The following is a 17,725-nucleotide window of genomic DNA, read 5'->3' as shown; positions in this document are numbered from 1 at the left end:
ATAGATGTTAACTTGCACACTCATTAGGAAAGCAGACTTGCTCTACAAAGTTCCAGAATTATTTCCATCCTTAAGAAATCCAGCTGAAAGATTTGTATAAAGAGCTTACATTTTTGTGCATTAAAATATGTGTCAGCAATAACACTTAGCGTCTGTACCTACTATACCGCGGAAAACCGCTTTTATAAGGTTCCCAGCATCTACCCCAGACCCAGGTTGCAAACATGTTGAGTTCGACAACAAGCATCGTGTTGACTGCTGCTAGTGGCTGATGAAAGGTACAGTAATCACAACCGCAGAGTTCATCAGAACAAGGAAATGATCCTAGAACACTGGCATAACTCTTGGGTGAACTTTAGGCCTAGCATACACTAGAAACCATTTCTGCATTTCTTGTGTAGTCTGATTGTTTCAGATAGTTAGCTAATATATCTGCCTATACTCATGCTTACTGATGTTCATATGCATGTAGAATCCACATTAATCTTTTTACTATGGGTTTAGTTTTAGAAAACAAATATTTTCCGAGGTAAGGTTAGGAAACTGATGTGCACACTTGGGAAGGATCCTGAGTTTTCAGTCTCTTAGCTTAGCCTTAATATATTAAGAATTAACTGTATTCACTACTGAAGCATTATCTTGGTACACTTTTAGGAGTTAAGTGGCCTTACGAGAATATTAAATACATTTTAAAAATTATTTCTGAGATATTCTGAGTTTCATAATGCAACCTAAACTGGCTACATTTATGATCCTCCTGCCTCAGCCTCCCAAGGTAGATTATAAGCATGTACCACAAGTAGCTACACTTTTACCACAAATGTTATGCTGTGTGGATTTTACATGCACTACCCCAAATGCATCCTGTATAGTACATTAAACAGAATTAGGAGAAGCTGGTAAGTCCCTCTTTGGGTCTCTCTTTTAAGACTCTCAGTTTAGCTGGGTGCGGTTGTATGTGCCCTTTAATCCCAACACTCAAGAGGCAGAGGCAGGTAGATCTCAAGCCGAGCCTGGTCTACAAAGTGAGTTCCAAGACAGCCCCAGGATTGTTACACCGGAAAACTCTTTCTTTCTTTCTTTCTTTCTTTCTTCCTTCCTTCTTCTTTTTTTTTGTTTTTGTTTTTTTTGTTTTTGTTTTTTTGAGACAGGGTTTCACTGTGTAGCCCTGGCTGTCCTGGAACTCACTCTATAAATCAGGCTGGCCTCAAACTCAGAAATCTGACTGCCTCTGCTGCCCAAGTCCTGGGATCAAAGGCATATGCCACCACTGCCCTGCAGAGAAAACCTTTCTTGAAAAACAACAACAAAACCCCAACTCTTATTTTGCCATGTGTGGAGCTACGCATCTTTATTCCCAGAACTTTGGAGAGATAGAAACAGATGACTCTCTCGGAGTTCAAAGCCAGCCTGGTCTACAAAATAAATTCCAGGCCAGCCAGAGCTACAGTGATACCCTGTCTCAAAACAAAACAACAGAAACCCAACCTTCTAATCTTTTAAATGTGAGCCTAAATGTGAGTTATTTGCAGACTTAAGTACATAATTTTAGGAACTGAGAGTAGAAATAGCTGACTTAATTTGGAGCTCGAGTCTATTCCTGAGAAATACCCTCACCTTCTAGACTAGGTGAGGTTTAATAAATTTAAACATACCTAACTATGCACTCATTTCCATGAGTATTTAACAAATTTAAGTGAAGGTTTCATCCCTGTAGTTATAATTCCATACCACATGCAGTCTGTGCTGCTTTTATAAAAAAGCTGTTTTATGATCTATATTAAACTTAATTGAATACATTGAATAGTGAAGGCGTCATGGTTTCATTTACAAAACATGGCCAGTGTCCTTCCTTGGCCTTAAAATTTGAGGAAGGGCACTTCGAATGGTTTTGAGTTCGCGTGTTTCAGTGCCAGAGCATAGGCGTAGACCTTGGCATCCACTGTAAGGTGTTCTTCTGCTCCCAAAGCTAGAGAAGCAAAGATGACAGTTTAGAGATTGCAGAGAGTGAGAAACTGTCCACACCATATGCCAGGTGCCAGGACTAGATGCTGGGGACACACTATCTTACAGGAAAGGATGAAAAGTAGCAACATAGTAGATGACTAGGCAGGCTCTGTTCTCAGCCACACTGGCCCAGCATCTCCTGCTTTCCTAGCCACTTGTTTGGGAACAAGTTCAAAATGGAATGATTCTCTAAATCTGGGTTCATGTCCTAGCCACCTGTGAATGGCAGGAGTGTTGGTTGACACTCTGTTACAAACTAACACTGAAGTACTGATTAGAATATTTTGATTATACTGAAGTTAGGTAAAGTGGTTCTTTGTTGCTGAGTACCCCCTTCGAAGACCAGAAGGGAAGTCAGGTGGATAAAGAGAAAGGATTTTTTTTTAAAGAATATTTTATAAATAAAACATCTATCACATATTATTTAAGCACCTGGGGGCAAAGTACTTTGTCTGTATTATCTCTTTAATTTTGAAAGGAACTTATTCTTGATTTAGGAAAATGAGAGACTAGTAGCTGATAAAGGATAATGGAGGCAGAGCTGAAACCCTGTCAGGGCTGTCAGATCATTGGCTATACTGCCTAATGTTGGTTACCACAGCTTTTCTGAACAAATGATGACATTTAATTTGGCTTTAGGTACTGAGATTAATTTACCTTAGGTCTAGTTTTTGAAAAAGTGAAGAAATCGAAGCTGTCTAGGAATATGAAATCATAGTTTTTTGAAAAGTAGTTAACTTTTCAAACAAATAGATATTTCAAAATAGAGCTCTCTGCTTAAGTGAAGCCATAAGCCACTGGTGGGGTGGGGAACTATGGACTGCTTTCAGTGTTTCAGATCAACAAATACCTCAAGTTACTTTGTGTCAATCTCCAAAGTAACTATTGACAAACAGAAAAAAAAAAAAGTTTTCAGTTTCCTGAAGTAGAACTGATCAAAAGCTGGGATCATGCAAAGGCCCTGCTTCTTCACAGATGGATGAACAGGGATCCACAAAGCCAGGGCACAGCGGAGCACGGAGCCGGGCTTCTGTTACCTCTCCATACATGGGAAGGTCTATCAGTACCAAACAGGATTTCTGCAACATCTCTGTGGGATGATGAACTGACCTAACCAAATGACCACTGATTTACAAAGGTTCATTCATCAGCTGCTCATAGTCAAGTATGTGTTGAGGAACTGGTGCAAGACTCCTTAACTGCTGCAAGCTTTAACTTTCCACAAGGAATATCCAGTGTACTAACACAGTAGAGCTATGCTCTGGTATGGGATCAAAGCTCTTAAGCACTCAATAGTTTTGATTAGATAGACAGCAGGAAAATGATCGCTATTATGTAGGGAAAAATTTTAAAAGGGCTCTACTAAAGCCTTCCCTTCACACAGAATGTTTTTCTTAAAACTTTTGAACTGTACATCACTTGAAAACAAAAACTAGCAATGTTCAACAGTAGTTTTCAACAGTTTCTAGGTGTCTGAGATTAATGAGATAAAATAAAGGAATTACACTTAATGTCCTCGTGGGTAGAGAAGGGGACAGGAAACCAAAAGAAGGCTAGGTAATAACCATGAGTGCTTACCGTCAAGTCTTGTCAGCAGATCATTCTTTGGTAAGGAAATCACTTCCACAAATTCTAAACAAACAGAATGCAGTGAAAAGAGAGCTAAGAACAGCAGCAGACCCCAGCTGCCCCACATCTGCAGCCATCACCACTCCATTAAGCCATCACAGGCCCAGCCACGGGAGTTGAGTAACATACCTCCATCTCCTAAAAATAAAGAGGGAAGAACATATTTTAGGACACCCTGCTATGGCATGCCTTTGGAAGACTTTATAGTTCAAGTAATATAAAGACTTTAGAAGAGTCTAACAGAAACTTACGATTTCTAAATATATCACAATAAAGTTAATTTCAACTGTTATTCTCCGAATCAAACATTTTACAGCAAAATTTAAGTATATCCTATAATGTACATTTACTACATTTGTATCTGTGGAAAACCACACAGTACAAAATTTATCACTTCGATTTTTAAATAAAAATTCAGCATGATTAAGAGACTTTTGCCGGGCGGTGGTGGTGCATGCCTTTAATCCCAGCACTTGGGAGGCAGAGGCAGGCGGATTTCTGAGTTCGAGGCCAGCCTGGTCTACTGAGTGAGTTCCAGGACAGCCAAAGCTACACAGAGAAACCCTGTCTCGAGAAAAAAAAAAAAAAAGAGAGACTTTTAAGCTCACAATTTTGTCAACCCAAAATTTAAATTTTGAAGGACTCCTAATTGTCTTCCATGTCTTATGAATATTTGCATTTCAAGCAATTAAACAAATGGGATTCCCTCAACAGGAACTCTTCATACCTACAAATTCCACTTTGTCCTGTATGTGTCTATTCTAGGTGCTTCGTCGTGTCAGTAGAATATTTGCCCTTTAGAATACAGCTGTTTTTCGAGCACATGCCACTGAGGTTGTTTTATGTATCAAAACTGTACATTTCATTATCCATTTCTCTGTAGCTCTGGCTGTCCTGGAACTCACTCTGTAGACCAGGCTGGCCTTGAACTCAGAAAACTGCCTGCTTATGTTAGGATTAAAGGCTCTAGACACCATGGCTCAGCTGTATGTTAAATTTTCCCCCCTTAAGCAAACTTGATCCCAGCCAGGTAGAACCCTGGCTGGCCTCTACTGGCTACTGTGAGTGAGGTCACTATTAAGTGCTTTAGAATCTCAGTCAAGCCATCACAGGGCACTGAAACACTGTCTTGCTTTCAGTTGCTTTTAGTTTATTTCTTTTGCAAAGACTATCTTCTAGAGAATTCTGTATTTCACTTTTTGTGAGGCTCCTGTGTCTCCCATGGCTTATGAATATTTTCAGTTGAAACAATTAAGCCTTTCAAACTGGCTATACAGAGATAATGAGGCATAGACAGCAATAATTTAAAAGGATATGAAATTACCACTCAAACATGACTTAGCAGGATTAAGAGAGTTTTAAGCTCACAATTTTGTCATTCCAAAATTTAAATTTTTGAGGGACTCCTAAATGTGTGTGTGTGTGTGTGTGTGTGTGTGTGTGTGTGTGTATTGAAAATCCATCCATCCACCTTCAAAGGAGTAGAAGAAGGACGGAATTGACAACATATTAATGGTTTTGGACCCTACTTTGCTAGTAAATATTTTAGTGCAAAGAATAACCTTACAAATTCTCTAAATATAAAATTTGGCTCAATAAAGGCTGAAGCCTTTAACATCTGCTGTTCTTATACATGAAGACAAAACCCAAGGTCTTTGAAGTTTCTTGCATTCTAGTTGGGGCTACAGCTCACATTATTAAATGGGGATCAAGTTTGTTTAAAAAGGGGGGCATTTAACATTTTATAAAATTTAACATACAGCTGAGCAGTGGTGTCTAGAACCTTTAATCCTAACATAGGCAGGCAGCTCTCTGAGTTCAAGGCCAGCTTGGTCTACAGAGTGAGTTCCAGGACAGCCAGAGCTACAGAGAAAAAAATCAAACCAGCCAAATGAAAAAAACTAAACATTTTATAATTTTTGTATTTTAACCTTTTAAAAAAATACATAAAAGGTCAATGAAATAATGCAGAGAATGCCAAAATACCAACCCTGCAAAGCAGGTGAGTACACCCAAAGAGGCCGTGGAGAGAGATGCCGCCACTTTCAATGAAAACTATGCGCATTAGCAAGGTAAACAGATGCTCAGTGCAACTTAACCAGTTTAAATGTATCTACCACATCCTTACCTGGCTTGGGTTTTGGTCTTACATTTCCTGCATCATCTCCATTGATGGTCACTGTCACAACATGTGTGGTGCAGTTTGACAAGCCTGGATCCATGCACACAGCTGTGAAAAGTGACAGCTGAGTTAGGAAATCAGACAAGGGCTCCAGTCCCTAGCTGTTGTTTCACTAACTGTCCTAGGAGGGGTGGGGCTCAGGGCTTATCAACATGGTATCTGGTCAGGAGATGCTACTGGACTATAGAACATGTGTATTCAAAAAGCTCTCTCAAGCTTCCTGGAGTTCTGGAGTCACATCTGGGAAGTCTGAGGGCTTAGATGGTTCTGATGTAGACACTTAGTGAGTATGGCACAGCTGAGGTGAGGAAGGGGGAAGGCTCACTGTGTGCTCCCGAGGAAACTTTTCCAATTTCAGGTCCTCCAACGTGCTCCCATTCAGAGGAGTCCACTCCCAGATGGGGAATAAGTCCCCTTTTTAATTTGGAGGAAGGGCACTGAAACACTGTCTTACTGTATAGCACACTGACCCCCAACTCTCAATCATCCTGCCTCGGTCCTGAGGGACTAGCATTACAAATGTGCCACTGCACCTGGCTGGAGACCAACCTAAATCCCTGCTTCCTCTCTGCCTACGCCCCAACTATAAAGAGCCCCTGCTGCCTGGCAGTGGTGGTGCATGCTGTTAACCCAGCACTTGGGAGGGAGAAGCAGGTGGATTTATGAGTTCGAGGCCAGCCTGGTCTACAGAGTGAGTTCCAGGACATCCAGGGCTATACAGAGAAATCTTGTCTCGGAAAAACAAACAAACAAACAAACAAACAAAAAGGAACCCCTGTTTTAGTAATGTTCAAGAAGCTGACACCTGAAAGAATACAAACCTGGAGAGCATTCAGCAACTTCACCTTTGTAGCCAGTTTCTTCCTCCAGCTCCCGCAGAGCAGCCGCCTCTGGGCTTTCTCCATCTTCGATGAGCCCTGGAGGACAGATGGGAAGCAAGTGTTCCTTGAACATCTTTCTGACAATTGCTAAGGAGCTGGCTTGCAAGAGTCAAAGTGACCCTTGCACACTAAGTAGGTTATGGTAGGTTTTCCTCATGCATTGTGCTTATATCTAGATGTTTCTCATGAACATCTCAGCCACATTCTGTCCAAGGGGGACAGCATTGTGAGGAAAGGTGATTAAGTGGTGGCTTAAAGGGCTAGGGCTTGGAGCCTGCTCTGTGACTATATAGTAAAAGAAGCTGATTCTTGGTTTCCTTTTTTTGTATGCTGACGGTGTACCTATCTTGTTTTCCTTCCTCATAGAAAAATACTGAGGCCCAACAATGAAGAACCAGGAAAGAGTGTCCTGAGGGCTGTGGACTAGGTCATTATTATGGTCACTATGAGGAACAAATAGGCCAAACATGAAGAAAGTAAAACTCAGGCTTAGTTTCCTGAACACAGCCATGTAAAGAACAAGTAAAACGTAGGTCATTAAATCCCTTTCAGTGTTACTGACTTCTTACTAAAATGGCAAGTGAGACTGGGCCTTCCCATGGTAGCCTGGGGAATGTGGCACAGAGCTTTGTGCATTCTGGGTAAATACTGTACCTGAATCTTACCAAGCTTCATGAACCTGGCTTTAATAAGTACACCATTTGCAACAGATATAGGGGGTTTATTAATCTCTTCATATGGTACAGTCCAAAAAATTGCTATAATAGTATATATCAAACTCTGGATGGTTTCTTTAATTATAGTGAAACTAAAAAATACCTCTACATAAAATCAAGAGTTTTCTGGTCCCATGCATTTATGGTAGCTGATGGTGTCTTCTAGTTAGAGTTTCTGCAATTCAGAGTCTGAAGTACTTACTACTGTGAAATTCCTGTGAGTGAAGGACTCTTAGTGGCAGAAGGTGAGAACCGTTGATGAATGAATGAATAGCACAAGTCCTGGGAGACTCAAGAGAGCTCTGCTGAGGCTCTGTAAGTAGCTATGGGGAAGGGGTGTGACCAACCCCTTGAAGGAGAAACAGGTTTTTTCTTCTTACATATTTGTGTGTGCGTGTAGAGCACTAATGTTGAATTTTCCTCCGTTACTCTTCTACCCAAGGTCTTTCAGTCAAACCCACAGCTCACTGATGTGGCTAGTCTCACTAGCTAGCTTGTTCCAGAGATCCCCTTTGTCTGCCTTCCAGGGCTGACATTCCAGGTAAGTCTCCATACCTACCTGGCTTTGACCCAGGATTCTAGGGATCCAAACTTAAGCCATCTTTCTTGCGTTCCAAGTACTTTCATGGCTGAGCCATTTCCCTAGCCTTAGAAATGTGTGTATTTCTTTATTTATAGCTACTTGGACAGATGATAAGATGCTTACACATAAGCAATGCAATGCTTAGTCTTAGGCTAAGGACCTGAGTGGAGTTGCTCACCTGCTGGAAACTCCAGGCAGTAGCTGCCCATTGGGGGTCGGAACTGCTTCACCAGAACGACACACTCATGATGAAGGGTTCTCTGCAGCACAGGTATGACCGACACAGCTGTCAGAAAGAAACACAGCTAAGGAGTCTCACTAGGGAAGGTCAGGCAGGCCAGCAGCCTATTCACAGCAACCCAATACAAATTCCAGATTTGAAGGCAGTGCGTCCAAATCAGTCTGAATTTGCTCTTAAGCAAATTAACTTAATCAACTGTGTTGGCAGCCAAACTTGGAACTAGTCTCATTTTAAAATGTAAAAAGTAACATTCTGTGTGATTTTTTTTATTATAAAAAGTTTGTTTTAATTGTCATAATATAGCTTTCCTTTCATCTTTTTATTTTACATAGTCTTACTATGCTGTCTTTTCTGCCCAGAATAACCCAAACTCATGATTTTTCTACCCCAGCCTACCAAGTATGTAGGAATTTGGGTATGCCCCACCAGACCCAGACATAAGTTGTTAAAAAATGAAAGTGAAATTGAGACTAAGCATGTCACACAGGGCTGAGGATGGGAAGCCCCTCCTCCCTATGCAGCAGCCAGGGGAGTGACATGTGGTCTGCACTGCTGAACTAAGCATGTCACACGGGGCTCAGAATGGGAAGCCCCTCCTCCCTATTCGGCAGCCAGGGGAGTGACATGTGGTCTACACTACTGGATTGTCTTTATTCCAGAAGCCAGCTAAGATCCACTGTGACTATGTCAATGGATTGGCTTTTGCTGCTTTAGCATAGAAGCTCTTACCCTCTAAATAATTGGGCTTTAAAATAAAACCAGAAAGCCACTGGCTCTGGAGCAGATACCACAAAGGAGAGATTGTCTCACAAATACTCTGCCGGGTTAGAGCAGCAACAGTGAAGTGACTGCTTGCTTCCTGTAAAAACAATCAAATCCACATGGACAAACAAAGGCGGATCAGCATTTCAGCTTCCCCAGGCAATGTATGGCTACCAGGATGTTTCTGGTGCGCTTGTAGCCAAGCCATTTCTGCCTGGAAGGACGGGGAAGTGAACTGAACCCCTTTCCCAATTCTTTTCCCTCTAAGTGAAGCATACTGTTGGGGAGGGTGTTTCACCACCCCCGAAGGCACTCACCTTCAGAGTGCAAAGGACTCCAGTGGTCCTGATACACCAGACACAGAGCAGAGCTTCAGATTACACCGGCATGTGTTTGGCTATAAAGCTTAACATATCTTCCCTTCAAAAACTGTTCCTAGCTTAGAAGATGGGAGCCAGAATGTACTTACACAGAGAGCTTTGGGACATAACATTGTAAAAACAGGAGAGTCATACATAAAAGATCCCAGCTGAGGGCAAGTCTGCTTTGAGCTCTTTGCTTATGTTAAACATTGCTTTATAATCTTATACACTAACTTCCTTCATAAAGAGAGTTATAATAGTCATACCATCAGCAGATTTTCCCTTCCTGGTTGTAAGTTTCACTGTTTCCCAAGTTCTACGCAGGGAGAGAACAAAGAAAAAAATCGTTAGTGCCAAAGGGGAAAATGTTCTTAGCTTTTCTGTACACTATCAGTACATCATAGATGCAAGGCATGCAGATATGCTAATGACAGTGATCAGAGAGCACAGTAAGATCTGTACTTCAACAGCCAATTGTGCTTTCTTGTAGTAAGTATGAACAGAAAGAGAACTTCACTCAGCCCCTGGGTACCATCTAAGCAGAAAGCGGCTGAGCATTGGCTGGGGTCCCAGCATCCTCAGGACACCTGGGTCTGAATCATCAAGCTACAGTGAGAAGCACAAGCTCGTACAGCTTTTTAGGCCTTTCCACAGTGATGCAGTCTGCCCCTAGGGACATTCCAGATGCATTTCCAGGAACAAAGGATGCCATGCACAATGTGAACCCCTGGAATTATGCAGGTTTAAAATATGTGACTAGACTACACAGTTCACGAAAGCAGAAGCTTCCACTTATCTGAGGCATTCAGATTTTCTTTGCATGAGTGCGGCCTTATGCATGAGGAAAAGACAGGACCCTAGAGGTGGCGGGAAGTGCTGCGTGGGCATATTCTTGCTCCTTTTTACGGTTTTACTTTGTTCCTGGCTGTTTGTTCTCAGGTTTTGGTTCTGTCTCTGCCATCCTGCCTGCTCTTACAGGAACATCAAGCAGAGTTATATGGAAAATTAGGTTACAGGAAAAAAGCCATACTGTTGGAAAGGGGGAGGGGTAACAAGGAATCTCCCCCCTTTAGTTCTCATCTCTTGGGGGAGGGGAAAGCAATACTACAGATTTGATGGAGGTGGCCAGGCATCCATTGTTAGAGTGTGCCCTAAAGGTAGGATCATCATCCAGATGGTGCTAGGCTACGTACATAAGTTAGAAGGCATCCTACTCCAAGGGACCCTCTTGCTTCTACTTTTTTTCTTGTTCTTGGGTTTTGATGATACCACATTTCTACAAGTATTTCTAGATATTTAATCTGGCTTAAAACAAGAATCAACAAAACCCCTTTCCGATTGTACATCTTTTAGAACTAGACTCAAGTTTTACAGGGCAAATGTGTGGAAATGAAAAAACAAAACCAAACCCACCAGATGTTTTTGCTGTGAGCTGCTGTAACAAGTCACAACAGCCTAACATTCCTGTTAGTAGCAAGAAGCCAACCAACAAGCAGTCTCCTATAAGTAATAAAGACCACAAGAGATAAAACACCTTTGCATAGAGCTCTCTCTGCTACCTCTTAAGGTTAGTCCTAAAGACTGAAGACAGTGCTGGGAAAAGCACTGAAGGTCCTCCCATCCCAAACACACTAGGAAATAAGGAGAACAAAGAGGAGCATCATTACAAGGTTAAGGTGAAGTAAATAAGCAGTAATGAGCAATACATTATGAAAGTAGAATACACACATTTAAGATCTGCAACAATGCCCCAGGCAGCTCAGCCACTCTCCTAGGACTCAACGCACGTACACTTATGGGGAGAAAAATCTTCTTAGTCTCTCTTTCTCCCCCAGCTAACCCAAAAGCTATGACAGTGTCCTTCCTTGTGTATTCAGGAGTAAAACAATCTGGAGAAACCTCTTCCAGCTTTGGAATTGGGTTTGCATTTCAGTTACTCCAGTGTCTGCTTTCTTGTTAGACACCTGGCAGCTTTTTTCCTCTAACCACTGGTGCAGGAGGTAGGAGGTAGCAAAGGGCAACTTGTCCCATTTAAAGGCAAGGTAAGGACTTAACACTAGTACTGAATACTTCTAGAATTAATTCTGTAAGCTTCTTCCATGAACGAGGCAGCAGATTTTCTTTGCATGAGTGCGGCCTTATGCATGAGGAAAAGACAGGACCCTAGAGGTGGCGGGAAGTGCTGCGTGGGCATATTCTTGCTCCTTTTTACGGTTTTACTTTGTTCCTGGCTGTTTGTTCTCAGGTTTTGGTTCTGTCTCTGCCATCCTGCCTGCTCTTACAGGTTATTTTATTCTTTTGGTTATTTTATTCTTTATACATATGCTTTCCTTTGGGGTAACAAATAATGGATTTTTACAAATTAATAAAACATGGTCTATATCCATGCTTCAGAGCTTGACATTACACTAAGAGCTATGAAAGCTGTGCATGATCTTCATTAATAACCAGAAGGAAGGGTTACATATGGAAGAGGGGGAGCAAGTGTGCTCTGCACAGGCAGCACAAACATGGCACTTAGACTTAAAAGTTCATTCCCAAATTAAAGACTAGACTCTCTGGAATGAAACCTAGAAACAGGAAATCTGGGGGTAGGCGGATATCCCCCAATGACTGTGTTGGGCACTTTTATGCCAACTTGACACAAACTAGCATCACCAAGAGGGAACCTCAACTGAGAAAATGTCTCAGTGAGATTGAGTATAGGCAAGCCAGTGGGCATTATCTTAGTGATTTGTGGGGGAAAGCCCAGCCCATTGTGGGTGGTGCCATCCCTAGACAGGTGGTCCTTGATTCTATAAGAAAGCAGGCTGAGCAAACCATGGGGAGCAACCAGTAAGCAGCCCTCCAGGGCCTCTGCTTCAGCTCCTACCTCCACGTTCCTGCCCTGACTTTCTCTGATGGTGAACAGTGAGATGGAAGCAGAACCAAATAAACCCTTTCCTCCCCAAGTTGCTTTTGGCCCTATTGTTTCCTTGCAGCAATAGTAATCCTAAATAGGACAATAACTTAGATATTTTTCTGATCAATAAATAGCCAAAGGTTGGTCAGGTAAAGACAACTGGGTGTGAACTGACAGATACTTTTTAGAACAGTGGTTCTCAACCTTCCTAATGCTGCAACCCTTTAACAATTCTGCGTGTTGTGGTGACTGCCAACCATAAAACTGTTTTCATTGCTGCTTCATACCTATATTTTTGCTACTGTTATGGATCATAATTAAATATCAGTGGTTTATGATGGTCTTAGGCAACCCCTGTGACCAGCTGACCCCCAAAGGGGTCACGACTCAGGTTGAGAATGACTGCATTAGATTTGTGTTAAAGGTTGTATTTTGTGCTATAAACTCCATTGTCGGGAAAAATAGAGCCAAACTATACACTATGTTGAGCTCTAGTATCTTTCTGTATATTTTACAATATAAATACACAGCATATACTGTACTCTCTGCAGCTTCAGTTGTCCTGGGTTCACACCCACCCTCTGCTTATTTCATATTTAGCTCTATTTATCTGTTTTCTGCTAATGTCTCCCATCTCTCTCCAGTAATGGCCTTTACTAAAATTTGTGCTAGTTCAGCAGAAACAATCATCAACAAATCCATGTATTGTCACTTTAATGATAAATGCATTTGCTCACACAATAAACATGCATGATTCTCCCATGATTGTATAGCAAATGAATTTTTTTTCTTTGATGTGACATAATCTGGGGATCAAATTCAGCTTTATTCTATTTTATTTCTTATCACAATTCATTGAGTAGTAAATAGTAAGCCTATTTAATACATTATTTTTTTCCTAGAAAAAATTTCCATTATTTTTTGTGGTGTTGGGATCACACCTGGGGTTTGCACACAAGTGCTATACCACTGAGCTGTAGCCACAGCTCCTTTTAAATATAATAACCAGCAATGGTTTTGTTTTCTTTTAGTTCTTTAATAAAGTAATGGAAAAGAGAAGGAAAAGTTAATTACAGGCAGGTGTGCTTTCTCCCTGCCACCCTTCCTCTATCAGGGTCTCATTAGGTAGCCCTGGCTTGCATGGAACTGTGTATAGACCAGGCTGGCCTTGAACTCCAAGGAGATCTGCCTGCCTCTGTCTCCTTAGTGTTGAGATTAAACACTTGAGCCATCAAGCCCTGCCTTTTTAGCCTTTCTTTATCCACCATTTTCTGGAGCTTAGCACATATATATCAGGGCCAGAGAGATGATTCTGTGGTGAAGGACAGTGGCTGTTCTTGAAGAGGGCTAACATTGGTTCCCAGTACCCATGTGGGGTGGCCCACAACTGCTTTATTCCAGCTCTAGGGGATTTGACATCCTGTTCTGGGCTTAGGGGGTACTTGCACAGGTTGTGTTATTGACTCCCATGGAGCTTGATCCCTAACTCATGCTCTCCATGTTAGGATGCTTAGTTTACTTTCTGTCTCAAGTTTTGTTGAGCATTTTAATGCATAAACCAAATTCTAAACGCTCAGTGATTTTCTTAGCAAATTCCCAGAAGTGGAACTGTGAGGTAAAAAGTTACATTGTCTTGATATATGTTATTATAGCTTAGGGAATTTTTGTCCAATTTACATTACAAAGTTGTAAGTTGTAAACATCTATGTTTATAGATGCAAGCTAGCAATGGTTTTGCTTTCTGTTTAGTTCTTCTAACTTAGACATTAAAAATGTGATTTTTCTAGAAGGAAGAATATTCCAAAGCTTGTTAAGCCACAATCACAAATTTTAGATCCACTATACATGGAGACTGGAGCTAGGAATACAGACTAGTTATACAACAACTATAATTGTTTTATTCATAGAATATCAATGACCCAAACATTTTAGTAAGAGCTGCCCCGAGTCTTTGTTTAAAAGAGAGCTTCCTGAAGAAACAGCGGTGCTTACACACTCAACAGAGACCTGGACAAACCAAAGACAGAAACGGAAGAACAACATTTACCTGGTTTTACCAGTGGGGTCCATGTAAGTTGTTTTTTCAAATTTGACCCATTTTCCTTCTGAGATCAACTAAAACAAAAGAAGGCAGTTATAAGGTTGGAACTTTCAGATCAAGTTGGTCTTTTTAAGAATCAACAAGTGTATTCTTTCAAATTCTCTCTGCTTCCTTCTCCCGATTTGCTTCCCTCACAAGAACTGTGGGCAAGTTTCCAGCTTGGAAGAAATATTCAAAGTTGTTTTCCTAAGGGTGGGTCTTGCTTTTCTGGTTTTTGTTTTTGAGTTTTTCAGGTAGAGGCAAGAGGGGGAAAGAGTTAAAGTCTAAGGATGGGAGTGATGCAGGCACTGTCACCTGACAAACCTAAAAACCCCAGGGCCATGGAGAGAGGCTGGCAGGTGTGGGAGAGCTGGCTGAGCTCTGACCCCAGCTTCAGGGCTATGGAGAGAGGCTGGCAGGTGTGGGAGAGCTGGCTGAGCTCTGACCCCAGCTCCAGGGCCATGGAGAGAGGCTGGCAGGTGTGGGAGAGCTGCCTAAGCTCTGACCCCAGCTCCAGGGCCATGGAGAGAGGCTGGCAGGTGTTCCAGGGCCATGGAGAGAGGCTGGCAGGTGTTCCAGGGCCATGGAGAGAGGCTGGCAGGTGTGGGAGAGCTGGCTGAGCTCTGAAGGGTGCAAGGCTGGCCATACTGTTGTGTAGTTGGATGTAAGATTTTATTAGGACAATGGACCATGGGGAAAATAAATTAAAGACTAGACTTTTTTTCTGACACCCAAGTTCCCACCCAATCTCAGATGGACATCAGGAACTGCTCAGCACATACTGAGGAGTTTGGATGGTCACTCACCTGTAGTGGCTCTCCACTGACCTGAGGAGCTTCTCTCTGTGCATCTGAAGCCTTTTCTTACTACCCCACACCCCCCCCCCAACACCAACCTAATCATTACCCGATCTGTTCACGGACAAATGGAAAAATTCTAAATCAAAAAGGTTTTCAGGAAAGTGTTAAGGACCAGAGTCCCAAGATGAAATTTTTAAAATTTATTCATTACAATAATTGGTTCCTGAGAGAAAAAGACCCTAAAAACTTCACTCAGTAACACAGTAAGAGGCAGACGCTAGTTCTAGAACTCAGTGGAATTTGAACTACAATGAACAATTTAAGTTCTTATTATTTTAAATAGTTATGCCAGGATGATAGACAGCTAAGATGTAATTACTAAATATGAAACCTCAAAACCACATATCATGTGCAAAACCACATATTTGTTTTTCTATCTAGGGCAATTTTTAGAAAGAATTTCTCTATCAGGATCCAAAATCTACTTTCTCTCAGCTTCATTAAGACATGCAGTTGAGATGGATAAAGCACTGTGCTAAGACAGGAGCACAATGTGCTTAGTCTAAAATAGGAGAGAAAAACAGGTGCAAAGCATCTCCAAGATTGAAAACCCTATGGAGTGAGAAACTCTCTAACCTGGCTGCTCTGTGGGGAAGGGAAAGGGCGGGAAACAAACTCCACCCACCTCCTCTGAAAGGATGCGCTGCTTGGCGGGAGGAGGGGAGTCTGCTGCGTCGAGGGTCTCCATTCCGACCTGTTGGCCTCCACAGTCTTTGGTGGAAAGTGCAAGCTGTAAGGAGTTGAATGAGGTTTGTTCTGGCTCCCCAACCATGGGGAGTCAAAGGCCTTACCAGTTACTCACAAAACGTCCTCTCTGGGAGAACTCCTCAAAAGGCATGCAGAGGCTGTCAGGAACACCCCGGCAAGAATTCAAAGCCATTCTGCTTACATTCAGCTTGCATTAACCAGGGTCCAGTCCCAGTAAGGTCTACTCACTTTCAAAGTCAGAGAAACTTTATATGCACATTATTAAGCATGCACACTGTTGTGTCTCGTTTACCTTTAAATGTGAGCAAGAATCACAGTCTCAGCTCTAGTTAGCTAGTGACAGTCTACTAAGAACCGACTTTTGCTTCCCATGGTACACTCTCTCTTGGTTTCTTGCTCCATTTCTGGTCTTTGCCTTTCTAAAATTTTGGTGTTACACTGCCCCCGTGACTGCTTAGTCAACCAGTTCTTTCTCACCTGCCTTGCTTTCTGTGTTGCCACTGAGAAGCCTGAAGGGATCCCCTGAATGAATGAAGGGATTCATTGTTTAGAAGTTTACAGTAGCCGAACCCTAGGCTGTACTGTACTAGGCCCTCAAGCAAGCCCCTTCAACCTGACACTTCAGTGTACATATGCATGCATATGTTTTAAAGAGATTTTTATTGATAAACTGTTCTTCTCAGACTTTCCTCTGTTCTCTCTAGAACTGCTGATTAGCTGTTGGACTGGGCTGGGATGTGTCTCAAACTCTGAAGCGCTTGCCCGCTGACCTAAAGCCCTGAGCTCAGGCCCTGGCCCTTCCCTGCGCCCTTCCCTGCGCCCAGCAGAATTGCTCAGGGCTTCCTGAGCCCCTCTAAGGCATTTTCTCCCATCCCCATCCTCACTGTCTACATTTCCCAGATGACTATCCCAACCTTCCTAAGTCCTCAAAACTATTTCACCTCTCACTCCAGGGCTTAGGGCATGGGTTTGATTCCAAGACACCCCACTCCCCAATACCAAAACTCTTGTGGTCACTTAGGTTAAATGGTGTAACATTTGCATTTAACCTAACCTCTTGTAAATTTCAAATTATCTCCAGAAACATAATACTTAATATAATGTATATGCTATACAGACATTATATATTATATATATATAATTATAGTATTGCTTAGGGAATAATGAAAAAAAGTACTTAAGTTCAACAGAGATACATTTCCTATCTCACCCCTAATACTTCCCACTTGTAACTGGTTGGAATTGAGTTTACAGAATCCATAGCACCAACTGCACAGGCATCAATTTTCTTGCCAACAGTCTATAAAGAAATGTAGCGTTTCCCTTACCTAAAACACAACCAGCAACAATACAACATGCGTTCATACTCCTTTGTGCCTTAAAAAAACCTGGAGTATCTAATGACTGTCTCCAGCTAGCACTCACTGTGGTAGGTAGGCCTATTAGAGAGGACCCCAACACACACCAGGCAGATGAAGGAAAGGCTTCGCCTTCTGGGTTCTCTTGTCTAGTGGGGAGGTAGGGAGGAAAGGCAAGGGTCAACACAAGAAGTTTGTCAAGTGAGCCCTAGTTTTAAGGAGGAGGATTATGAAGGATAGACAGAGTGAGGAAGATGTCCAGCTGAGAGGAAGGTCCTATGTGGCATGTGAACACAGACTTTGGAAGTAAAAAGGAAGCAAGCAACACAGACGCTACGACTCAGAGTCAGTCACTCAGCATGCTGACATGCACAGCCTGCTGACATGCACAGCCCGCTGACATGCACAGCCTGCCATGCACAGCCTGCCAACATGCACAGCCTGCCGACATGCA

General features: G+C 42.2%; 1 protein-coding gene across 1 annotated transcript in view; it reads right to left on the bottom strand.

The window, feature by feature from the left end:
* Positions 1–1,324: 1,324 nt before the first annotated feature.
* Positions 1,325–17,725, bottom strand: part of Nudt5 (nudix hydrolase 5) — a 24,330-nt gene continuing 7,929 nt past the window's right edge. Inside the window, exons 2-10 of the mRNA XM_031359360.1 lie at positions 15,831–15,935; positions 14,313–14,380; positions 9,630–9,679; positions 8,177–8,284; positions 6,640–6,735; positions 5,765–5,866; positions 3,766–3,774; positions 3,586–3,639; positions 1,325–1,969 (exon numbers count right to left, since the gene is read on the bottom strand). Of these exons, the coding sequence (XP_031215220.1) occupies positions 1,860–1,969; positions 3,586–3,639; positions 3,766–3,774; positions 5,765–5,866; positions 6,640–6,735; positions 8,177–8,284; positions 9,630–9,679; positions 14,313–14,380; positions 15,831–15,893 (660 nt within the window). The 5' untranslated portion in view covers positions 15,894–15,935 and the 3' untranslated portion in view covers positions 1,325–1,859. The remainder of the gene's footprint in view (positions 1,970–3,585; positions 3,640–3,765; positions 3,775–5,764; positions 5,867–6,639; positions 6,736–8,176; positions 8,285–9,629; positions 9,680–14,312; positions 14,381–15,830; positions 15,936–17,725) is intronic.

Source organism: Mastomys coucha, unplaced genomic scaffold (genome assembly GCF_008632895.1).
Source record: "Mastomys coucha isolate ucsf_1 unplaced genomic scaffold, UCSF_Mcou_1 pScaffold7, whole genome shotgun sequence".
NCBI lineage: Eukaryota > Metazoa > Chordata > Mammalia > Rodentia > Muridae > Mastomys > Mastomys coucha.
The sequence above is the reverse complement of the archived record's forward strand: the minus strand, read 5'-3'. Positions and strand labels throughout refer to the sequence as shown.